Here is a 22,500-nt window from a genome sequence, read left to right as displayed (position 1 = left end):
AAGACTTGGAAAAGGAGGGAGGAGGAGGAAGGAAGAGCAGAAGGGGAAGAAAGAGGAAGGGAAAACTATTAATAAGAAGAGGACTCTGCTATCTGCACTACTAACCCTTCCTCTTCCTTCTCCTGCTCCTCCTCATGACCCCTGACCTCTGCCGTTGACCTCCTCCCGGCGCATCAGCTGGCGACCCACAATTTAAGGCTTCCAATTAGTCTCACAAATGGCGCGGAATGGCTGTGATTAGTAGGCCCACGTGACCTGCTTTTGGCGCCCCCTGCTCCCCTCTGTCTGTCTGTCTGTCTGTCTGTCTGTCTGTCTGTCCGTGTTTGTTCGTTTCGTTTCTCGTTTTCGAAGCTTTTTTTTCGGTTTTTCTTTCTCGTATTTATAATTTTGTCTGTCTGTTTGTCTACTTCTTCGTTTTCTTTTCTGTCTGTTTTGTTTGACTGTCTGTTTTTCTTGCGTCAATTTTTGTGTATTTGTATGTCCGTTTGTCTGCATCTTTTTGTGTACCTGCCTTCCTGTCCTCTCTCTCTCTCTCTCTCTCTCTCTCTCTCTCTCTCTCTCTCTCTCTCTCTCTCTCTCTCTCTCTCTCTCTCTCTCTCTCTCTCTGCCCATTATATCATTCCTCCTCCTCCTCCTCCTCCTCTCTGCGGGTTAGTGTGGCTTAAGATGATTAAACTAAAAGCAAACAAAGGTGTGCCAAGTACCTCACGCACGCCACCTGCCGCCCCGCCACGCCACTCCACTCCACGCCGCGCCGCAGAGACAGGCAGGCTGGCAGGCAGGCAGACGGACGCACAGAGACAGATAGGTGAACAGACACACACATAAATAGACAGATAGGAAGATAGATAGATAGATAGATAGATAGACAAAGATAGACAGAGACAAATAAATAGGAAGATAAACATACTTACATACATATACATACATATATACAGACAGACAGACAGACACACAGACAGACAGAGACAGATGATAACCGAGATAGATAGGCCGAAGGATAGATATATATACAAACAGGTAGGTAGACAGACAGACAGACAGACAGGTAAACAGACAGACAGACAGACAGACAGACAGGTAGACAGGTAGACAGGTAAACAGACAGATAGACAGACATACGAATAGACAGGAAGATGGAGAAACATGCACTCAGATAAACAGACATAAACAGGCGGAAAAGAAGGAAGGAGAAAAAAAATAATGATGCGATGAAGAGATGAACAAAATAATGAAAAGAAAAATGTGAAAAGATCAAATATAAAAATCGAGGGAGAATTAAGAGATTAAGTAAACTGAAAAATTAATAAAGAAAAAAAAACAAGAGCGAGCGAGCAAGAGAGAGAGAGAGAGAGAGAGAGGAATGAACAAGTCAGCACACATTAAAATTAAGATATCGTGTTTTCTTTGAGCAGCTTAAATTAGGGGGCTGAAGGGGGTGAGATGGAGGGGCTGGGGTCAGAAGCTAAGGGGTCATGGATTCAGGGACAAGCAGGTCAGGGGAGAAGGAAGGGGAAGGAGGGTGTTAGTGTGGGTGTGTGTCCTTGGAGGTGTTGTAGTATTTTGGGGAAGAGGAGAAGGAAGAATAATAGTAGTGGTGATAGTAGTAGTAGTAGTAGTAGTAGTAGTAGTAGTGGTTGTTGTAGGGAAGGAGGAGGAGAAAGAGAAGGAGGAAGAGAATGACAATTAAGGAAGAAGAGAAGGAGGAGGAGGAGAAACTCAAAAAACAAACTACTACTACTACTACTACTACTACTACTACTATGCATGGAGTCAGCAGTGTCTTGACCTGACGTGACCTTGTGCGCACCATGACCTTAATAACCTGTTGTGTGCCATGAGCATGATGGATTTGTGTGTATGTGTGAGCGTGTAAACAGCTTGTCGTGTGTGTGTGTGTGTGTGTGTGTGTGTGTGTGTGTGTGTGTGTGTGTGTGTGTGTTTGTGTACTACTTCTACTACTATATCTATCTATTTTTCTATCTGTCTGTCCGTCTATCTGTCTATCTATCTGTCTATCTATTTATCTATCTATCTATCTACTTGTCCGTTTATCTGTCTATCTATCTATATATCTGTCCGTCTATCTATCTATCCGTCTATCTATCTATCAGTAATAACACTCACTCATTTACTAGTATATTAAGAGAATCAAAGTAAACAATTTATTCCTGTGGATTAAATGTGTTATCTGTAAGAGGAACGAAAATAAAGTTATCGTACACTATTATCGTTTTCTTTGGTGCATTTTCTTACGCAACTACTCATCATTTTCTTCACCACCCCGCATCATCTCAGCCTCGTGTAGCCTCAATTATCTACCACGGCAATGCACTGTGTTTAACTGTACGCACTACGTCTACCAATTATAGCCTTTATACTCAAATTTACCGCGGCTTTTCATTATAAACCCCCTCCACATTTTCGTCTACCTCTCTACCATCTGGCTGTTCTGCTCAAATACACCGCTGCTTTTCATTACAAACCCCTCCAGTCTTTCTTAATGTAACTCTCTATTTCATCTACCATGTCTTTTTTTATCTGCTAACTACATTTTATACCCAAATCTACCGTTACGTTTCATTACCAACCCGCCACTCAACCCCCTCCTCTCCTGGCCCCCCGATAGCGAAGTCACCCCCAGCAGGTAGTCATCATAATTATCTGGGACCGCTGCGGGAAAGAAGCCTCTCCGATCACCGCCACTAATCCGAGACACGCAGGCTATTTTTCTATTAGAGGCGAAGACACACGGCCGCCCCACTGTTTGCTCCAAGGCGTTATTAATTTCTGGCGCTTCAGGAGTGAGTGTTCGATGAAAGAAAACGGAACAGGAGGACGCGGGGGATGTTGAGGTGGTGGTTGTGGTGGTGGTAGTAGTAGTAGTAGTAGTAGTAGTTTGAGGAGGACAACTCTCTCTCTCTCTCTCTCTCTCTCTCTCTCTCTCTCTCTCTCTCTCTCTGTGTGTGTGTGTGTGTGTGTGTGTGTGTCACTTTAACAGTTCGTAAGTGGATTAAGACAATAGCGAGCCATGTTTAGACGTAGAACAAACCCACAAACTACACCAGAACAGTAACATCAAGAAGCAGTAAACACACACCTGCCTTTTATTTACCTGTCCTCTGTACTCTAACTTTGCCTACACACGTGAGCGATACACAGTTACCTGGTGAGCCAAGAACACGTCTGAGAAACACTTTACTTGGATGATATACGAACTTATCGAGCTATACTTTACCTTGCCTTACCTGAGGATGTCCGTTGTTACCTGTGTGTATTGAATAATCTGTCACGATGCATTATGTACGTAGTCTTGTGTTCCGTAAAAGGCAAGGCGTCCTGCAAAACTTAAGTTGACATTTGCCTAAAGTTATCCATGCATCCTGTACAGACGCTGCTTTCACCTAAAAATATCCCTAAACACACACACACACACACACACACACATACACACACACACACACACACACACACACACACACACACACAGTAGTTAATACGTCTGTTCGCTTACTTGCTTCTTTGTCTATTTGCCGTCTTTCATCTCTGTCCTTTTGCTTGTAATTTCGTCTGTTTATTTGTCTTTGTTTTTTTTTTTTTCTGTCTGTCTGTTTCCCTGTTTGTCTTGCAGTAGTAGTAGTAGTAGTAGTAGTAGTAATAGTTTATTGATCACAGCTTTACAATACACAAATCACACACATTACGGTTGACATTGTAATAAAAAACAAGACAATTTCATAATAGTTTGACTTAAATCAAATATGTATTGCAGTAAAGAATTATAGTAACAAAAGATCACGAAGAATAAGCAACACACCCACCCATCTACCCACACACACACACACAAACACACACACACACACACACACACACACACACACACACAGAAATCGTTTAACTGTAACTCAGACGACCTTGAGAATTTCGATGTCGTGTTATTTACCTTCTTAATTATTCACTGCTCGCCTCACTTGTGGATGTCCAGTTTTGGGGAGCACTCAGACCTGCCTTGATGGTGGCCTGGTCTTGTCTGGGGCTCCTGATGATGTTGTGTTGTTTTGGGGGTCTTCATAATGTTGTGTTGTTTTGGGGGTCTTCATGATGTTGTTTTGGGGATTTTTATAATGCTGTGTTGTTGTTGTTGTTGTTGTTGTTGTTGTTTTGGGAGGTCTTTTTAATGTTGTGTTGTTTCGTGATCTTCATAATGTGTTATTTTTTGGTCTTCATAATGCTGTGTTGTTTTGGGGTTGTCAAAAGTGTTTCTCCAGCTAATAATGTAGAAGTCTTGCTAATCTGTCACTAGAACCGTAAAAACACCCTTAAAAACTCGTGTAACTTCAACTAGAGCCTCTTGAAACCAATCAGTATACTGTCAAAAAAGTTTCAGAATATCGACAGACACACAGACAGACACAGATAGACAGACTGATCAACATTCTCTTCTTGCCCCGTCAGGAGAACCCGGGTGTCCTCGCGCCTGATGGAGAAGTACGAGAAGCTGAGCAAGATTGGCGAGGGGTCCTATGGCGTAGTGTACAAGTGTCGCAATAGGGAGACAGGGAGCCTGGTGGCCATCAAGAAGTTTGTGGAGTCTGAGGATGACCCGCTTATCAAGAAGATCGCCTTGAGGGAGATACGTATGCTGAAGGTGATTGGTGCTAGTAGTAGTAGTAGTAGTAGTAGTAGTAGTAGCAGCATAGAATTACATAGATACACAGGCTACAACAGATCTTGCAGGCCCCACGAGGTGATCTGATTTAGGACTACTAAGAAGGTGATAGTAGAAGAAAAGGATAGCAGTAATAGAAGAAACGGACAGTGATAGTAATAGTAGTAGTAATGGTAGTAGTAGGTATGGTTGTTGTTGTAGTGTTGTATAGTAGAAAATACAGTAAACAGAGACTAGACTTGAAATACACAAGCTTTTTTTTTTTTTATCTAATGTATGTACAATAGTTCTTTCTTTTCTGTAATTTTGAAGGTGAATTATTAAAAGTAGCTGTTTGGATTGCTGTTGATAGTTGTACGTAGTTGTTATTTTAGTTATTGTAGTGGTAGTAGTAGTAGTCTCTCTCTCTCTCTCTCTCTCTCTCTCTCTCTCTCTCTCTCTCTCTCTCTCTCTCTCTCTCTCTCTCTCTCTCTCTCTCTCTCTCTCTCTCCTCCCCCCTTACAGTCTTCATCCCTCCCTCCCTTTCCCCCAAACTAACCAATCGTCCAACAATATAGCAAAGCAAACAAATGAACGAACTAACTAACTAACAAGCTAACTAACTAACCAGACACTCAACCAACCAGCTCAATTCATCATTTCCCCACCTTAACTTTCCTACCAATTTCCTTTTCTTTTCCACCATTCCACCAACCCAGCCAACTAACAATTCACTCCCTGCTCTTCTTCTTCCTCTTCCAGCAACTTCACCACCCTAACTTGATCAACCTAATCGAGGTGTTCAGAAGGAAGAGGAAACTACACCTGGTCTTTGAGTTCTGTGACCGGACTGTGCTTAATGAACTGGAGAGTAATCCTAAAGGGTAAGTGTCCTTCTGTGTTCATCCTCCTACCGTTTCTCTTCCTTCTGTCTTTTTTTTTTTTATGTAAGAGAGACGCTGGCTTAGAAGAACTTAGAGGTTCCCCTTTACTTTTTTTTTTTTTATGTAAGAGGAACACTGGGTTAGAGCATGAAGAAGGTAAAAGAAAGAAGGGGATCTCTCTCTGTTTCTCTTCCTTCTTGTTTTTCCATTTTCTTTTTTCTTTGTTTATTTGTTTCCTCCTTTCTTTCTTTTTCTTATTATTATTCTTATTCTTATTACTTATTCTTATTATTAATTCTTATTCATCATTACCACTACCACTTCTGTTTTTTCCTCCTCCTCCTCCTCCTCCTCCTCCTCCTCCTCCTCCTCCTCCTCCTCCTCCTCCTCCTCCTCCTGTTCCTCCTCCTGTATCTCCTAAATGCTGCAGTTGAAAGGTTGTCGTAAAATGATAAATGCATGACTATCTGATAATTGAATGAATGAAATATGAACAACACTATCACAGTACGTGGAATAAAACCGTTACATCTAGAAAGAGAGAAAACAATATTGCAGTAGAGAACATTTTGTAAAGTGTCGTATTGTGGGAGGTTTGTGAAAATTTAGAGTAACAATGAAAATAAGCTCGTGTGTCTTTTGTAAACAGTCTTTTCATATTCCTTAATAAACGTTTTATTTATTTATTTATTTATTTATTTCATAAACGTTTATATTGTGGTGATTTACGCAGAGTAGCAATTGAAATAGATTCGTGTAAATTTTATAATGCAATTTTCTTTTTATGTTCTTTGATAAATAACCTTTTGTCTGGTGAACTTTTCCTCTTTTTTTTCCCTTTTTTCTTCATAAACGTTTATATAAAATGTTGTCAATTTGTGGCAACTTTCAGCAACAATTAAAATAAACCTGTGGAAATATAAAAGTTTTTTTTCTTTTTCTGTGTGTGTGTGTGTGTGTGTGTGTGTGTGTGTGTGTTTTCGTTTCTGACTTTCCTGTTAAAAAAAAAGGCGCACTAAGATGCCTGTCCCTACTCTAATGCAATCTAATGTAATCTGGCGCAGGTTGCCGGAGGAGAAGGTGAAGAAGATCACGTACCAGCTGGTGCAGGCCATCGGCTACTGCCACAAGCACAACTGCATCCACCGCGACGTGAAGCCTGAGAACATCCTCCTCACGAAGAGCGGCGTGGTCAAGCTGTGTGACTTCGGCTTCGCTCGCATGTTGAGTACGTGTTGCGTGATGCGAGGCTGACTGCTGGTGTGGTGGTGGTGGTGGTGGTGGTGGTGATGATGATGCTGTTACTATTGCTTATATGATCGTCTTATACCTTCTACTGCTACTACTGATACTGGTCCTACTACTACTACTACTACTTCTACTACTACTACTACTACTACTACTACTACTACTACTACTACTACTACTTCTACTATACTACTACTACCACCACCACTACTACTACTACTACTACTACTACTACTACTACTACTACTACTACTACCGTGATGGTGTTAATTCAAGTGCTACTACTACTACTACTACTATTTTTCTCCTCCTCCTCTCCTCCTCCTCCTCCTAATCCTAATCCTCCTCCTCCTCCTTTCTTTGATCTCGCTGTCCTTTTACGTCAAAATCATAGGATCTGTAGTGGCAACAAAGTCACACAAACAGCCTCGATAGGGCCAGTAGGGTTGTTGCTGTCTGTTTTTCCTTTATATTCCTTTATATTCTTCCTCGTCCTCCTTCCTTCCCCCTCCCTTCCTCCCTTCTTTCCTTCCTTCATTCATTCATTCCTCACTCACACACTTTCATCCCTCTTCCTCCTTCACACACACACACACACACTCTTTCCTCCCCCTACCACCACCACTGACAACCTTCACCCTGCCACTCCCCCAGGTCCCGGAGACAACCTGACGGACTACGTGGCGACCCGGTGGTATCGTGCGCCGGAGCTCCTGGTGGGGGACACGCACTATGGCACCGCGGTAGACGTGTGGGCCATCGGCTGCGTGCTGGCTGAGCTGGTGAAGGGCGAAGCGCTGTGGCCCGGGAAATCTGATGTGGACCAGCTCTACCTCATCCGCAAGACGCTAGGTGGGTGTTGGGTTGGATTAGGTTATGTTAGGTCAAGTTACGTTAGGTTAAGCTGAATAAGGTGAAATTAGGTTAAGTTGGGTCATGTAAGGATAGATTAGGTTAAGTTTGGTTAGGTTAGGTTATGTTACGTTAAATTAGGTTAGGTTAGATTTAGTTTGCTTTGGTTTGCTTTGCCTAGGATTTGTAAGGTAAGGTAATGTAAAATTTAGGTAAAGGTAAATTGAGTTTGATTGGGTTAGGTTATGTTACGTTACGCTAGTTTCGAATACGTGGCATTAAGTTTGTTATACGAAAATTTCACCACTGAGCCACCTTGATGTGTGTGTGTGTGTGTGTGTGTGTGTGTGTTTCTGTCTGTCTGTGAGTTTATCTGTCTATTTATGTCTATGTATCTATTTGTTTATGTATTTCTCTGTCTGTCTCCATCTTTCTGCGTCAGTCTGTCTGTTAGTCTGTCTGGCTGTATATCTATCTGTTTATCTATCTGTCTGTTTATCTATTTATGTCTGTTCGTCTATCTCTGTCTGTCTGTCTGGCTGTATATCTATCAGTTTATCTATCTGTCTGTTTATCTGTTTATATCTGTTTGTCTATCCTCTGTCTGTCTGGCTGTATATCTATCTGCTTATCTATCTGTCTGTTTATCTATTTATATGTCTGTTTGTCTATCTGTCTGTCTGTCTGTCCGTGTGTATCAGGCTGTTCCATTACCTGCATTAGCCTCGGGGAGCCAAAGATAGCATAAGGTCTTCTTCTCGTGTCATTAGAAGCATCCATTAGGGCAGGTATTTATTTATTTATCTCCAGTATCCCCTTTCATAAATCCCGGATAGTTATGGTGCCGCAGCCTTGTTAGCCGGGGTGCGGGCGCCTGCTCCGCATTATTCATAGCACCATTATCATCGCATTCATTATTTCTTCTCCAAATTTGTGGAATAATATCATTTGGACCGCTTCCTCTTTCTTTCTTTCTTCCTTTCTTCTTTCTTTCTTTCTTTCTTTCCTTCTTTCTTTCTTGTATCTGTTGTGTATCAGTTTTCTTTTTTTTTTACTTTTTGTTTTTCTTAATTTTTTCTTCGTTTTTTTTTTCTTTTCCTTTTTTTTTTCTTTTTCTTTTGGTAAGCTGCATCTTCATCATTGCTGTCGTTTCGTTGTTGTTGTTGTTTGTTGCCGTTGTTGTTGTTGCCGTTGTTGTTGTTGCCGTTGTTGTTGTTGTCGTTGTTGTTGTTGTTGTTGTTGTTGTTGTTGTTGTTGCTGTTTTCTTCTCTTTCTTTTCTTCTTCTTCTTCTTCTTCTTCAATAAGACCAGCAATCCATCACATCAACAGTCTAAACTAAAGCCATCACCGGACCTTCGAGAACAGACTTGCATATTATCCCTCTCTCTCGCTTCTCTCTCAGTCATTCTCTTGGCGATCTCCTGCCACATAACATATAGAACAACAACAAGTTTTCTCTACTCTTTTACTAACCTCAGTATAAGTTTGCGTACACATGTTAAGTGTCTGTTGGTTCTCTTCTTCCTTCTCTATGATCTCCTGCCTGACCACATGAGAATATAGAAGAACAACGAGTTTTCTTTTACCCTTTCTTGTTTTACGATCTTTATTATAAGTTTCTGAGAATGACGAGTACCTTTCGCTTCTCTGTAAGTCATTTTCCTTCCCTCTAGACTAGACAACCTCGTGCCAGACCACTTAAGGATCTAGGAGAATGAATTTTAATGCGCTTTCATGTGTTGCTCTACCGCTGTGTTAGTCTCTGTAGATGCTGAGTGTTTGCTTCCCTCTAAGTCACTTTTCTTCCCTCCAGGCGACCTTCTGCCGGACCACATGAGGATATTCAAGGACAACGAGTTTTTCCGCGGCCTCAGCATCCCGGAGCCCGATGGCGTGGAGACACTCGACGCCAAAATGCCGAAAGCTTTCCCTAGAGAAGGTGTCGACTTTCTCAAGGTGAGAAGAATCGCTCAGTGAGGCTGCACACGCTTGCCGCCCCGCCACTGTTCCCTTAACACACCATTCATCAGTCACAAGACATCCTGGGGCATATAGTTTTATTCTACTGACAACTCTGAACATTACACTGACTAGATATTGTAAGTGCCTGTAAATATTCTGCACAGGGTTTTCAGTAATAGAAATCGTTACATGTCGCAGTGAATGAAAAGTAAATCAGATCCGGCGCCGAAAGATTTAGAAATACAAGCAATTGTTATCAGAGTTTAGTTGTTGTAAGCACTGGCTGAGTGTCCGCCTCGCGTTGCAGAGATGCATCGACCGCGACCCGAGCAAGAGGTGGACCTGCGACCAACTGACTGACCACGACTACTTCAAGGGCTTCTCCTTCAAGATTCCCGAGGAGGACCAGCTGGAACATGACAGACTAAAGGTGTGTGTGTGTGTGTGTGTGTGTGTGTGTGTGTGTGTGTAAGCATGTAAACACACCAAAGCAGATTTATATGTTCTACAACCCGTAAGTTCTGTATGACGCAACTAAATAGAAAATATTCGTACAATTACGTAAATAATATATGGCTATATAGTTGTTCATTATACAACTGTAATCGCCGCAGACTTAGTAGATGCAAAAGTCACGCCTCCTCCTCTTCCTCCTCCTCCTCCACCTCCTCCTCCTCCTCCTCCTCCTCCTCCTCCTCCTCCTCCTCCTCCTCCTCCTCCTCCTCCTCCTCCTCCTCTTCCTCCTCCTTCTCTTCGTTGCAGCTGATGATGTTCTAGTAACAGCCTCAAATACTCGTACATCCATAGAATGCGATGATAAATCAGATTAGTAACCCTTCAGAAAAATCATGAAAAGCTGCACTGTTGACTTATACTCACCCGTATGGTTGTCGACACGCGCCACTGAAGACTTGGCGCACCAAGACTGCAAGACACCGTGTAGTGTATTACGTATGTGTGTGTTTCAGAACCCCTCGGTGTCCGGCTCGATGCTCCTGCCGCAGCTGGCCAGCACCCCGGTGGGCGGTGGGTCCATGTCCACCTCCTCCTCGCCGGACATCAGGCACCCCATGCACCGAGGCACGCGTAACTTCGACCACCTCCCCACCATTTGACAAAATGGCGCAGGGCTTCAGCGGCCGCCAGCCTTACCCAACACTCTTATCCCGTCCCCCTCACCGCCCCAGGACAACGCCGTCACCAAGCCTCTCAACGGGGCAGTTGCGCGCGCGGCCCCCAAGTCCAGCCCCCCGGGGAGCAGACAGCCCCCCTCCATGCTGGACAAAGGCGACCTGTACGCCATTCTGTACCGCAAATACAACTCCTCCTAGCTGTCTCCTCGGTACCCGCACAGAGCCACGCCCAACTCACGCACGGCGCACGAAACTATTAGTAACGTTACGTATTTCATTGTTGTATTCGTCATTACCTTTGTGATTACTATTTTTATGTAGAAAATGACTTAGGAGGCTGTACATGGCAGCTAGGTTAGGTTAGATAAGGTGAATGACACAGACAACAATGAAATATGTGACTTTACTTAACGTTTTCATTACAACGACATGTTTAATCTAATTATGGATATCAGTGGAAAATCTTAAGACGTTTACAATTAGAATCATCCCCAGTCACTCGTCCACTATAAAAAAAAATACACTTACCTTTATATTTACCCTACTAACTAACAACTGAAGACTGCATAAGTTTAGAAAATGCCTGTAGTAGTAAATGACAACCTGACAAAATAGTTTAGTTCCCCGCAGTGAGACGCGCGTGGCTCTGCGCACTTACCTACCTATAGTGTGTTAAGGCTGGAAGCTGCTGTTGACCCTCGCCACGCCAGACTGAAGGGCGTGTACTGTCCCGTCAGGAGATGAGTAACCTTTCTCACTCACTACCATCGTGTTCTGCCATCCCCGCCATTCTAAGGACCACATTATGAAACATTCCAGCGTAGCACCTCCGATAGTATCAAAAAAGCTCTAGTTGAAGTTGCACGGGTTTTTAAGGATGTTTTTACGGTTTTAGTGCCAGATTAACAAGATTTATACATTGTTAACGGTAGAAACATATTTGAAAATTCGGTTAATCATCTCTGTGGCCTTTGAAAATACCAGTGGTGAGAGAGCGAAGCGTTTCTGAATACTGGCTAAGTCCCATGTAGAACTCCACCAACTGGCAGGTTTTTTTAAGGGGGCTTTTTTTTTTTTTTTTATGTAAGAGGGGCGCTGGCTTAAGGGCAACGAACAGAGAGAGAAAATATAGGTTCATCGGGGTGCCAGTCCCAAAAGGTTAAAAAGTGCCATGCAAAATTTGAGGATAAGTCTTGAAACATCGTCAGTGGATCAGAAGACTTGAGGTTGCTGGATAACGTGAGTGGAGAAGGTTACTCAATTTCTGGCAAAAACCACAACGGAGCCCTCCCCTTCTCCCCCTCCCCTGCTGAGTGCCACGACCTCCACACGGACCTCTTTGCCAATAAGGACTGAAGTAGACGAGAGTACAGTCATAACGGGTTGGATCACATTAGCGTGGATCAGCTGTTTGGATCGCCAAGTCGTGCATCGGTGTGTTGTGTTGTGCTGACGGAAGAGACTGTGGCTTGCTGTGATATGAGGGCCCGCCTGTGTCCCTCATAGATTAGGAAAGATTAGAACTGTGCCTACCTATCCTGTCGCAACAGTCAACCAGGTGTTAGTACGGCTGTAAAATGTTAGCACGTGTCTGAAAGTTTTAAAGAGTTATTGGGTTTTTGTGACTTACTGTAGCTGGAGCAAGAGAGGTAGAGTGCTTGAATCTTCCCTGAGCAGACTGAGTGATGAGCTGTGGTGTACAGTCACGGCCAGAAGACAAGACCCAGGACAGGTGGTGACGGTCAGCAGGGGTCTGGCAGCGTCCCCCACTCACTACCTCCGTGTTTTCTGTTTGTCTTCAGTGCTGAGTTATCTTCTCTATTCACACTCGTCTTACAAGATTACTACCGGGTCATAAGCATATCATTCCAAATTAATAAGGAGAAATAAAGATGCTATACGAAATGCTGATGATTATAATGATGGCTGTCAGTAGATCAGTGGACTTAAGATCAAGATTTCAAAACAAAGTGGAAGTGAGCGCAAGTTAACCTGCTTCTGGCCGCGACTGTACCGCTACGTGGAAAGATTACAGACACACCTGAGTAGCGTTCATTGGCGGGTAAACACGACGACCGGAGCGCGTCACTTCAGGTGTGTCGCGACCTCCACACCTGCGTCACTACCTGGATTTGACTACACTACTTACCTGTACAAATTAGTGTGACATTAGGCGCTGGTTTGTGAGTTGTAGTACGTAACGCCTTTTTCGTTTGTTGTGTCGTAAATTTTTCGTGTTTTTTAGCTTTAGTTTCTTAGGATGTATTTTTATTTATTTTATTTTTTTTTCTCTCAAGATGATGAATGAGTATATTTTTTTTTTTTAAGCGTGACGTTTATTATAAAATCTTCTGTTGTAGCTTAGAATTTAGTTTTCTTTTTCTTTTTTATCTCGAGAATTAAGCAAAAGATAGCGAAAATAATTAAAGCAAAGGAATAAAAATAATTATCAGATGTCCATAAACTACGTAGCGTATATACATTTTCACGATGTCGAAAGAATGATTACCAAAATTTTTAAATGTGACACTTAGTATGAAATCTTACGTCATAGCTTGGAATTCAGATTTTTCCCAAGAAAGTAAGGCAAAAAATAGCAGAATACAACAGCCAAATATCCTTGTAAACTATGAAAAATAACTACAACAGCCAAATATCCTTGAAAACTATGAAAAATAACAATACAACAGCCAAATATCCTTGAAAACTATGAAAAATAACAGAATACAACAGCCAAACTATCATAAATAACAATACAACAGCCAATTATCCTCGTAAACTATCAATATATATTCCCAGAGAACAAGAACTAACAAAAATCTAACCATTCCGATATTTACTGTTCATTTCCCGTAGACACCTTTCGGCAGTAGGCGCCCTGTAGTCCCGTAGCCCCTTCAGGACCTCCACTACCTGCTCCCGCGTGCCAGAGTGGGGAGGGGAAGGCGAGGGCCACACACACCCATGCTACTTAATGTTAGCGAGATAACATTGGAAGGTTAGCATTGGCTGGATGAGGGTGGTGGTGGTGTGTGTGTGTGTGTGTGTGTGTGAACTAGAGAAGATATGATACTAGAAATGATATATTTAAAGAAAAATGTGTAATTCTAGCGGTAGAGAGAGAGAGAGAGAGAGAGAGAGAGAGAGAGAGAGAGAGAGAGAGTGTGTGTGTGTGTGTGTGTGTGTGTGTGTGTGTGTATTCATATAAATACATAAAACTTGTGGATGTGCATTGGAGTTATACATTAGAAAGATGAACGAATGAATGACTGACTCGCGCGCCGCAACACAGGAGTCATAAGGCGCCGCGGAGGATGAGAGATGAGAGGCAGTGAGGGAGTGTGAGTCGGTGTGTGGAGGTAACAGGTGACAGGTAATAGGTAAGCCCAGCACCTTGCCATTGTTTGCTAGTCATGCCGCTGTTAGTATGTCTTTGCATTCTTTCCCCGGTAAAATCATCATTATTATCTCGATTACGTGTCAGTTAGGTAAGTTGAGTTTATATTTCGTGTTTCTCTTTACTGTATTGTGCATCTCTACAATTCTAGTCTCCTTTTTTAAGTTTTTGATCTATTTTATTACGTATTATCACAATTTTCAACTCGCTCTTGTAAAAATAAGTCTTATTTCACTTAATTATTGTATCTTGTGTTAACCTTAACGGAACTCTTGGCAGGGCAGAACTAACCAGAACAGACTGTCGTACCGTTGCCGAAGAATATCTATCGTACGTCCGCATATCTGTAGAGTAGACGTGAAGTGTGCGTGTTTGAGTTACAGTGAGTGATGTGTATGCATATTATATATACATACAGCTTTACCATCTTGATGCCGTCCTCAGTAAGTACTCTAATAATGGTAATAACTAATAATGATAGTAATTAGCCGCAGTTATCGTATAGACCGGCAATGTAAAGCTAGTGTGATATAAAGCAGATGGCTATGACTTGACTGGCTGTGTTATTGCCCTGTGGTATCTAGGTCTTCATTTTTTCTTCATTGGTAGTGCAGAGTCCGTGTTAACTTCTCATTAGTCATGAAAAAACGCTCCAATGTTCCAATAATTTCCACAACACCCTGTTAAGAATTATCGAAGCGCCGAAACACTAAGTGAACGAACCCTGAGTGTCTTTTATGAAGCACTAACTCTTCATGCTGTGGATAATTATTTAAGTATATTTCTGTGTACTATTATCCTGCTACATCTCTGCAGTTGATTCAAGCTGTAATATTATCCAGGATTCATTATAATATTCTGGATGGTATATAAATAACCACAGATGTTTTAATATATTTTCGTGGTATGTTTGTGAAGCATTGGAACATCAGCCAACAGACAACATGGCGGCGAGAGGAGGAAGTGAGCTGTGAAGGAAGTAAGTTTTGCTATTTTTTTGTCATCATTCTTGTACATCTACACAGTTTAAGTAGTGCCAAATAAATGAGGATGTTGTGTGGACTACGAGTATTGCATGGCGTGCGTGTGTGTGTGAACCTCTGCACGTGAGTTGTGGCAGTGTAAACTTAGCCTGTTCCTCTTTCGTGTTGGTGTGGTGGCCCGCTGTCACCACATGGCGGGGCGTGCGGCATGATTCCAAGCTTCCCCCCACTATATTTGCATGCCTCTCAGGACTCATTTTATGGTGACTGGGAGAGGGAGTTTTAAGGGAGATGGAGTTGTGAAGGTGTAGGTGCTATGGAATGAGGCGAATGTATTATTAACAGGTGGCTCTGTTTTCCGCAATACTGTGTGGTGGCGCATTAGGACGTTGCCAAGGCCAGAGAGGTGATTAGCAGAGACGTGGTTAGTCGAGTTATGGCGGCTTTCTCCAGTTTAAACTAACACTCTGCTAATGGAAACATCTATCTTGTACAGTTACTCAAAGTTCGTGGGGTCCGTGTGTGTGTGTGTGTGTTGGCCTGTGCATATCTACTTGAGACCAATATTCTACCTTCCCAGTACTACTATATATTTTTTTTTCTGGTAATCCCACTGTAACTAGTAAATCTCCCCTGCTGGCACACTACAGGGTATTTTCTGCTGAATGCTTTGTGTCTTCCTCTCCACGTCCTGACTAGTGGCGGCACATTTCAGGTGGTGCATGTTAATGGCCAGGTTGCTGACTTGGAGGTGTACGTGATTACAACCCTGACGCGGCATACTTCAGTCAACTCACCAAGCAGAAGGAAGAGGACGCCAGTTTGGGTCACCAGCTGGGAGGTGCATCACTTGTGGTGTTATGCCGAGTGAGGAACCTTGGCAGCGGTGTACTGAGAGGAGTCAGTCATTCTTGTCAGACTCCTGGCGGTCACAGCCTGGAGCTCAGAGAACATGCTGATGTGCTGGTGAGGCTTCGTCATTTGTAGGTAAGTAGCGTTTTCTTGTGTTGGGTGCTGGCCTCCTGAGCTTGACTGTCTTCATGACATCCCTCTCACTGTTCAATTCCTCCTGTCATGCGCCTCTGCATAACAACGGTGGCCTGTGCTGCTGAATACCCTTCCCCCAGGATATTCACGGTCTTTGTTTCAATGTTGACTGGACATTCTTACGATCTCACTTCACTTCCTTTAGATGCATCCTTCAATGTTGACTGGACATTCTTACGATCTCACTTCACTTCCTTTAGATGCATCCTTATTTTCTTCATCTACCTTTCACGGTGCTACAGTACATAGCCATATGACTCCATATATAAAACTGCCATATGGTTTTACATACGGACATTCATTGCATATCATGAAATAGCCATAGTGTCTTTTTTGTAATTGAAATTGTCTGATGTCTTGCCACGCTGCATGGATGGCTGTTACCTGTCACCTGCTCTTCCAGATTTGGTGCTAGAAAGCAGTGGGCCGCAGAGGAAGCACTCCTTGTATGTATATATCTGGCATCAAGATTAGATTATAGAAACCAGTTTTAAACAACGCGAGTGTATTGATTCAGGATACCTCAGAGACTCTCCGGACAGCAACTAGTACAGGATTTTACAAAAAAAAATTATAAAAAAAATAAATTTTACAAATTATAAAAAAAAAATAAATTTTACAAATTATAAAAAAAATAAATTTTACAAATTATAAAAAAAATAAATTTTACAGAAAACTATAAAATAAATTTCACAGAAAATTATAAAATAAATTTTACAAAAAAAAATTTACAATTTTTTTTTTTTTTATAAAAAAATAGTCACTGTAGTGGGGAGTCCTCAGAATTCTTAGAACACTAGGAAGCTTGTTACTTGCAACACTGCAAGCCTACAAGTCTGACCCACAAGGAACAGTATTGATAGGATAGACATGTAGATCCAGAGGTAGAATATGTTGGGCACAGCATAGCCCTGAAGACGCCACTGGGAGCAGCACAGAGATGGAGGTACCACCAGAGATGAGGTGTGGAGATCTGTGGAAAAAGCAGCCCGGGTCACTCGTGTGAAGCTCGCATCTTCTACTAACTAGATAGACTACATGTGAAGATAGATATATTGAGTAAGTAGTTTGGTTGGAGGAAGTTTGCAACAAATTTCAAGAACAGACAGGAAAAGGAAGTCCTATCATCAGACAAGACCATCTCTGCTAATTACCACTGACATGTCAGGTTGCCTTTAGTTACAAAACTACTGAACCAAAATCATTGACCATAAATATCACTTCAAAAAATACTCAAATTTTATAAGCCTAAAATACTAAAAATATTTATACTTAGTAAGTAAACTTCTGAAGCAGTAGTAAAACATGTTCTTGGTTGGTGAGTTCCCTCCTGCACCATGATGGTCACTGCTGGCATGGAGGCACCAGGTGTTGGGAGTTCATGGTGGCAGGGACAAATTTTTCATAGTCCTTTCCCCCTCAGCATTTTCTTCTTTGGGGTCTGGGTTGTAGTTTTAGTTCTTTTCCCCGTGAGGTGGAGTCTGCCGTGAGGTGGAGTCTGCCAGGCTCTTTTCCTCGTAATACACGTATGCATCACTTAGGCAACTGTAACACAATCTTGTTCTAATTCACTTGAGTAATTAATAAACCTGATATTTGTGGCTGTTGTTCCTTAACACACTATCTGAGCCTTGTATGCAAACTTTGACATCACCACAACCTTGCAGCATTAGTAGTGCAATAAATACCTGAGGGTTGCTGATTTTAACTTTATTACTTTTACTTGCAAACAAAAATAAACAATTGTGATCATTAATGTTAACAAATCATAAATGCTACTTGATACACCATTATATAAAGAGGAATCAACAAATTAAAGCGCACACAGGTGATATGATGGTGATCAAAGGTCAGTGACAGGCTGGTGGTGGTGTGCACTGGGGTTTTCAGTTGTGGTGGTTCTTGGCAAATTTGCATAGAGAGGCTCATGGGCAGCTAGATCTGTGGTGGTGGTGGTGGTGGTGGAATGCAATGGTAAATTTACATAGATAGGATCATGGTCAGCTAAGTCAGTAGTGGTGGTGGTGGAACGTGTCGGCCAGTTTACATAGTCAGGAGCATGGTCAGCTGAGTGTGTGGTGTTGGGCAACGTGGTGGTGGTGGTGGTGGAACGTGTTGGCAAATTTGCATAGACAGGACCATGCTCGGTTAAGTCAGTGGTGGTGGTGGTGGTGGTGGTGGTGGTGGTGATGGGACGTGTTGGCAAATTTGCATAGACAGGATCATGCTCAGTTACGTCAGTGGTGGTGGTGGTGGTGGTGGTGGTGATGGGACGTGTTGGCAAATTTGCATAGACAGGATCATGCTCAGTTACGTCAGTGGTGGTGGTGGTGGTGGTGGTGGGACATGTTAGCAAGTTTACATAGACATGACCATGGGCAGCTAAATCTGTAGTGTTGGGCAATGTAGCGGCAGTTGTGATGGTAGTGGTGGAACATGGTAAATTTATAGAGACAGGACCATAATCAACCGAGTTTCTTCTGTCAGGCAAAGTGGTGATGGTGGTGGTGGTGGTGTGGTCAGGTGGACTGTGGTCAGATGAATCAGAGGCACGGTATGTTGTGGTATAGGCTGTGGTGGAGGTGGAAATTTTCAAATTATCATAAACAGGACTGCCGTCTGGTGAATGCGAGGCACTGTAAGGTGTGGCGTAGGTTGTCGAGGTGGAAGAGACCGAGGGAGGGACAGAATACTCAGGGTTAAGGGTGACCTGCCCACCTTTAAGATTAGGGAAAGGAGAAGGGCCAGGGGGGTAGGTAAGAGCCAAGGGAATGCCGAGTGAAGCACTGGCACTCACGGGATATTTGTACGCATCATTCAACACCACGTCTTGGGTCAGGGAAAAGCCACCGAGGGCTTCTGAGCGAGAGGGAAACCTGGGGCTGGATGGACGGAAGGAGGAGTGAGGGGGCGTGGAGGGACGAGGCGAGTCAAGAAGGGGAGAAGACCTTGAGTTGGATGAGAATGGAGAGTTGGACATAGAGGTCATGGGAATGGGTGGAGAGGCAGTGTACTTCCCGAGTTTTGACCAGCGTCCAGCCCTTCCTCGCCTGGCGTTGGTGGTGTACCTCCTCCTGGGGTGGGCTTGCAACTCCATGTCGGCTAGGGTCTCTTCGTCATCATCCTGTTGGTGGTGGGACGACTGGCAGGGGTGGCATCCTCTCTGCATATTCTCCATGCACTGCAGGGCCAGCACAAACACTAGCACCACCGTCACCACCTGAGGACACCTAACTTTGTTAGTTCACCACTACCTTTGCTCATCCTCTTCCAATATGATGAGCAACAAGTTATCTCCTTCCTTAATATTCAAGAATTATGTATACACCAATACTGAAGAATGCTGTACACACTGATGCAATACATGCATACACAAATGGTTGTCACAAACTGGTCACATGTTATCACACCTGGACCAGCCTCGCTACAGGTCCTCTTATCCTGACAACAGATTCTCACTGAGGAGGGCTTCAAGGGTTGAGCTTCCTGCCAACTGGTGTTCAAAATCAGGTCTTTAACAAGTAACCACCTACCTAGACCAAATGGATGACCACTACCATTTAAAGAGAAAGGCACTTGGAGTGAATGTAAAGAGAATGTTGTATAAAGGGATAGCAGTGCCTATTGCACTGTACTGTGCTGAGACAGAGTATGGGAGTAGCAGACAAGAAGAGACTGAATGTAATGGAGACGAGATATCTAAGGAGCACGTGTGTAACTCGTGAAACTCTGATGGACAGAATCAGAAACGAGGAAGTAAGAAGGAAAACGGGTGTTGTGAGAGACTTACCAGGGCAGATAGAGCAATGTGTGCCGAGATAGCATAGACATGTTGAGAGAATGGAGGTTGAGGTGTGAACTTGCGAGGCAGGCCAGGTAAGGGATGGATAGATAGTGTGAAGAATGCCTTAAAGGGAAGAGGACTGACACTGGAGCATAGTAGAATGATTGTGCATGACAAGTGAATGCAGAGTACTTTCTCTTCTCCATCGTGGGCCAAGGGACTAAAAGTGGTGTAAATGAGTGTGAAAGTTTTGCCATGTCTTGGCTACCTCCCTTTTTGGAGAAGACAACCTTGGTAAATGAATCTGTGAACTGTACACTATTTCAGGCTGTGTTAGCTGAACAGTGATGCTGCCTAAAATGGTCTTCACGCATGTGGCGCACTGTCACAATCACCCTCACACTCACACCAGCACATTCTCAAACCTTTTCTTTCACCCAAATTTCGACTCCTTCCTCCATTAGCTACTGCATTCACTCCTTCCCCTCCCTGCAGCACTCACAGCAGCTGCGGCGACCAGGTTGGTGGGAGAGGGCGGCACCAGGATCACAAGGGCAGCAGGCAGGAGCAGCAGGAGAGCCACCCCATCATGGATTGCTTCCTGGCAGGACAATGGAAGATAACCTAACACCATCAATACTACTACTACTACTACCACCACCACCACCAACACTAGGACATAGCGTAGGGGAAACCTGAGGGGAGGATGAGCCTCTGCAACATCTCAACCTACTTTGTCAATTATCAATATCAATTTTTATCAATGTTTTTTTTTACGGCTAAAACACATTTCCATGCAAATAACTATACATGTAAATATGATATTGGTCTATCCATATATCTCTATATGAGATAGCTGAATGTCACGCTTCTGCTTCAGTATCAGGAATAAAAATGTACAATGGAAAGCTTCCTAGTCCATTCACTCTTTTAAGGCATGAAAACACGTGACGGTGCTACTATTACGTATTGTAGTGCACCTGCTCAGCAGCGATGACTGCCACAAAGAGGACTGTCACTCACCTCACTCCCTTCGAACAACTTTCACGGATACATTCTCACCAACACCAATACTCACCAAAATACCAGCCAGGTTGTAGCTGCGTTGCTGCTGCTGCTGCTGCTGCTGCTGCTGCTGTTGCTGCTGCTGCTGGCGGTGGCGAGAGAAGCGACGCAGATACAGCGGCAACAGATTAACAAGGAAGACTAGCATCGCAGTAGACAAGACGACACAGGTCACGACGAACAAGAATGTGACCTGACCTGAATCCTCACGTGACACCTTGAGGAAAGCAATGATGGACGCCAGCAGCACCTGCCAATATAAAGATTGTACCAATAGTGGAAATAAATGTATAGACAAGGGTTGTCACTCACTTTGTTGCTGAGTGGCACAGTAAAAGTGTTGCCGAGTGGTACAGTAAAGGCACACTTTGGACTTTTACGGCGCACCAGCTCTGTGGACAGTGTAATGCAGGCCTGCTAAAAGTCACAAATTTCAGAACAAGCATATTGTATCTAGGAAAATAAAGCGGCACAGTCTGCGAGTAAGTGGTACAAAAACCAAAGAAATCGAGGCTTGATGATGGGTGTTGCATAATGGATACTTTTGTGATAAACGTAAAGTTTGGGGAGGTGCTGTAACTGTGCGTGGTCTTGGCTCTTAGCATTCCACTCTGTTTCATTGATGCTTGATTCTGTAAGGCGCGCTAGCCATATCACAAGGATCTTATATTGTGGGACTCAAATTTCAACATCTTTTTATATTCTTCTAACCCTAAAATATTATGCATGCTGCCGCCTAAAGAGAACAGATACCAAGTCGTAGGTTACTTGACGCAATAATGGTGATTTTGGCAGAGACGATAAGAACCAACTGGTTAAATTCAGTAGTGTGCTCAATGTAGAGGTGATAACTTACGGTCACTGAAGAGGGGAATAGTTAAGGGTCATTAAATAGAACGGGATGGTTGATAATAGCTGTAATCGTTACAAGTAATCACTAAGGTTGCCTGGACACAAGGAATATCGACTGGACTTGAGACCAAGATTTGCCCTGTCCCATTAAAATAGAAAAAAAAAACATGAATACAGGTATTCTGTGGCTTGTGTGAGTTGTTTCACTCCTGGTGAGGTGACCCAGAACGTAACAGCTGATTGGTGGTCTTAAAATCTACAGTTTAATGTAACCATATGTGGTTTATATGAGTAATGAGATGACTATAACTACAATGCATTTAGAGCTTCAATGTTTCATTCCCAATTAAGGAATTTTGTGACTCCAGGTTTCACTTCACCTCACATGAACGCAAAACTTTCCTGTAATCACATGAATTACTTTATTTGGTAATCATCTTGACCCCTTCCGCACCTCATATTTGATTTTATTCTAAACTTCTACAGAAGCCTGTAGGCATCTGTGATAAAGGAATAAAATTTCTTCCAAAAAAGTAACAAAATTCCAGCAACTCACCATCTGCACCACGCGGTACACACAACCTCGCAGCTTCATGTACCTGCGCTGTACCGTCACGTTCCACACTCGACACACCTGACCTATG

The 22,500-nt window shown here is 43.1% G+C and overlaps 1 protein-coding gene across 5 annotated transcripts in view; it reads left to right on the top strand.

Moving 5' to 3' along the window:
* The window catches only part of LOC135111657 (cyclin-dependent kinase-like 4), a 90,317-nt gene extending 75,638 nt beyond the window's left edge, over positions 1-14,679 (top strand). For all 5 annotated transcript variants that reach the window (XM_064025193.1, XM_064025194.1, XM_064025197.1 and 2 more), the window contains 7 exons: positions 4,456-4,648; positions 5,411-5,532; positions 6,597-6,760; positions 7,435-7,632; positions 9,447-9,589; positions 9,903-10,025; positions 10,564-14,679. In XM_064025193.1, the coding sequence (XP_063881263.1) occupies positions 4,456-4,648; positions 5,411-5,532; positions 6,597-6,760; positions 7,435-7,632; positions 9,447-9,589; positions 9,903-10,025; positions 10,564-10,710 (1,090 nt within the window). In that variant the 3' untranslated portion in view covers positions 10,711-14,679. The remainder of the gene's footprint in view (positions 1-4,455; positions 4,649-5,410; positions 5,533-6,596; positions 6,761-7,434; positions 7,633-9,446; positions 9,590-9,902; positions 10,026-10,563) is intronic.
* The last annotated feature ends 7,821 nt before the right edge of the window (positions 14,680-22,500 follow it).

This window comes from Scylla paramamosain, chromosome 22, assembly GCF_035594125.1.
Source record: "Scylla paramamosain isolate STU-SP2022 chromosome 22, ASM3559412v1, whole genome shotgun sequence".
NCBI classification, from domain to species: domain Eukaryota; kingdom Metazoa; phylum Arthropoda; class Malacostraca; order Decapoda; family Portunidae; genus Scylla; species Scylla paramamosain.
The sequence above is the reverse complement of the archived record's forward strand: the minus strand, read 5'-3'. Positions and strand labels throughout refer to the sequence as shown.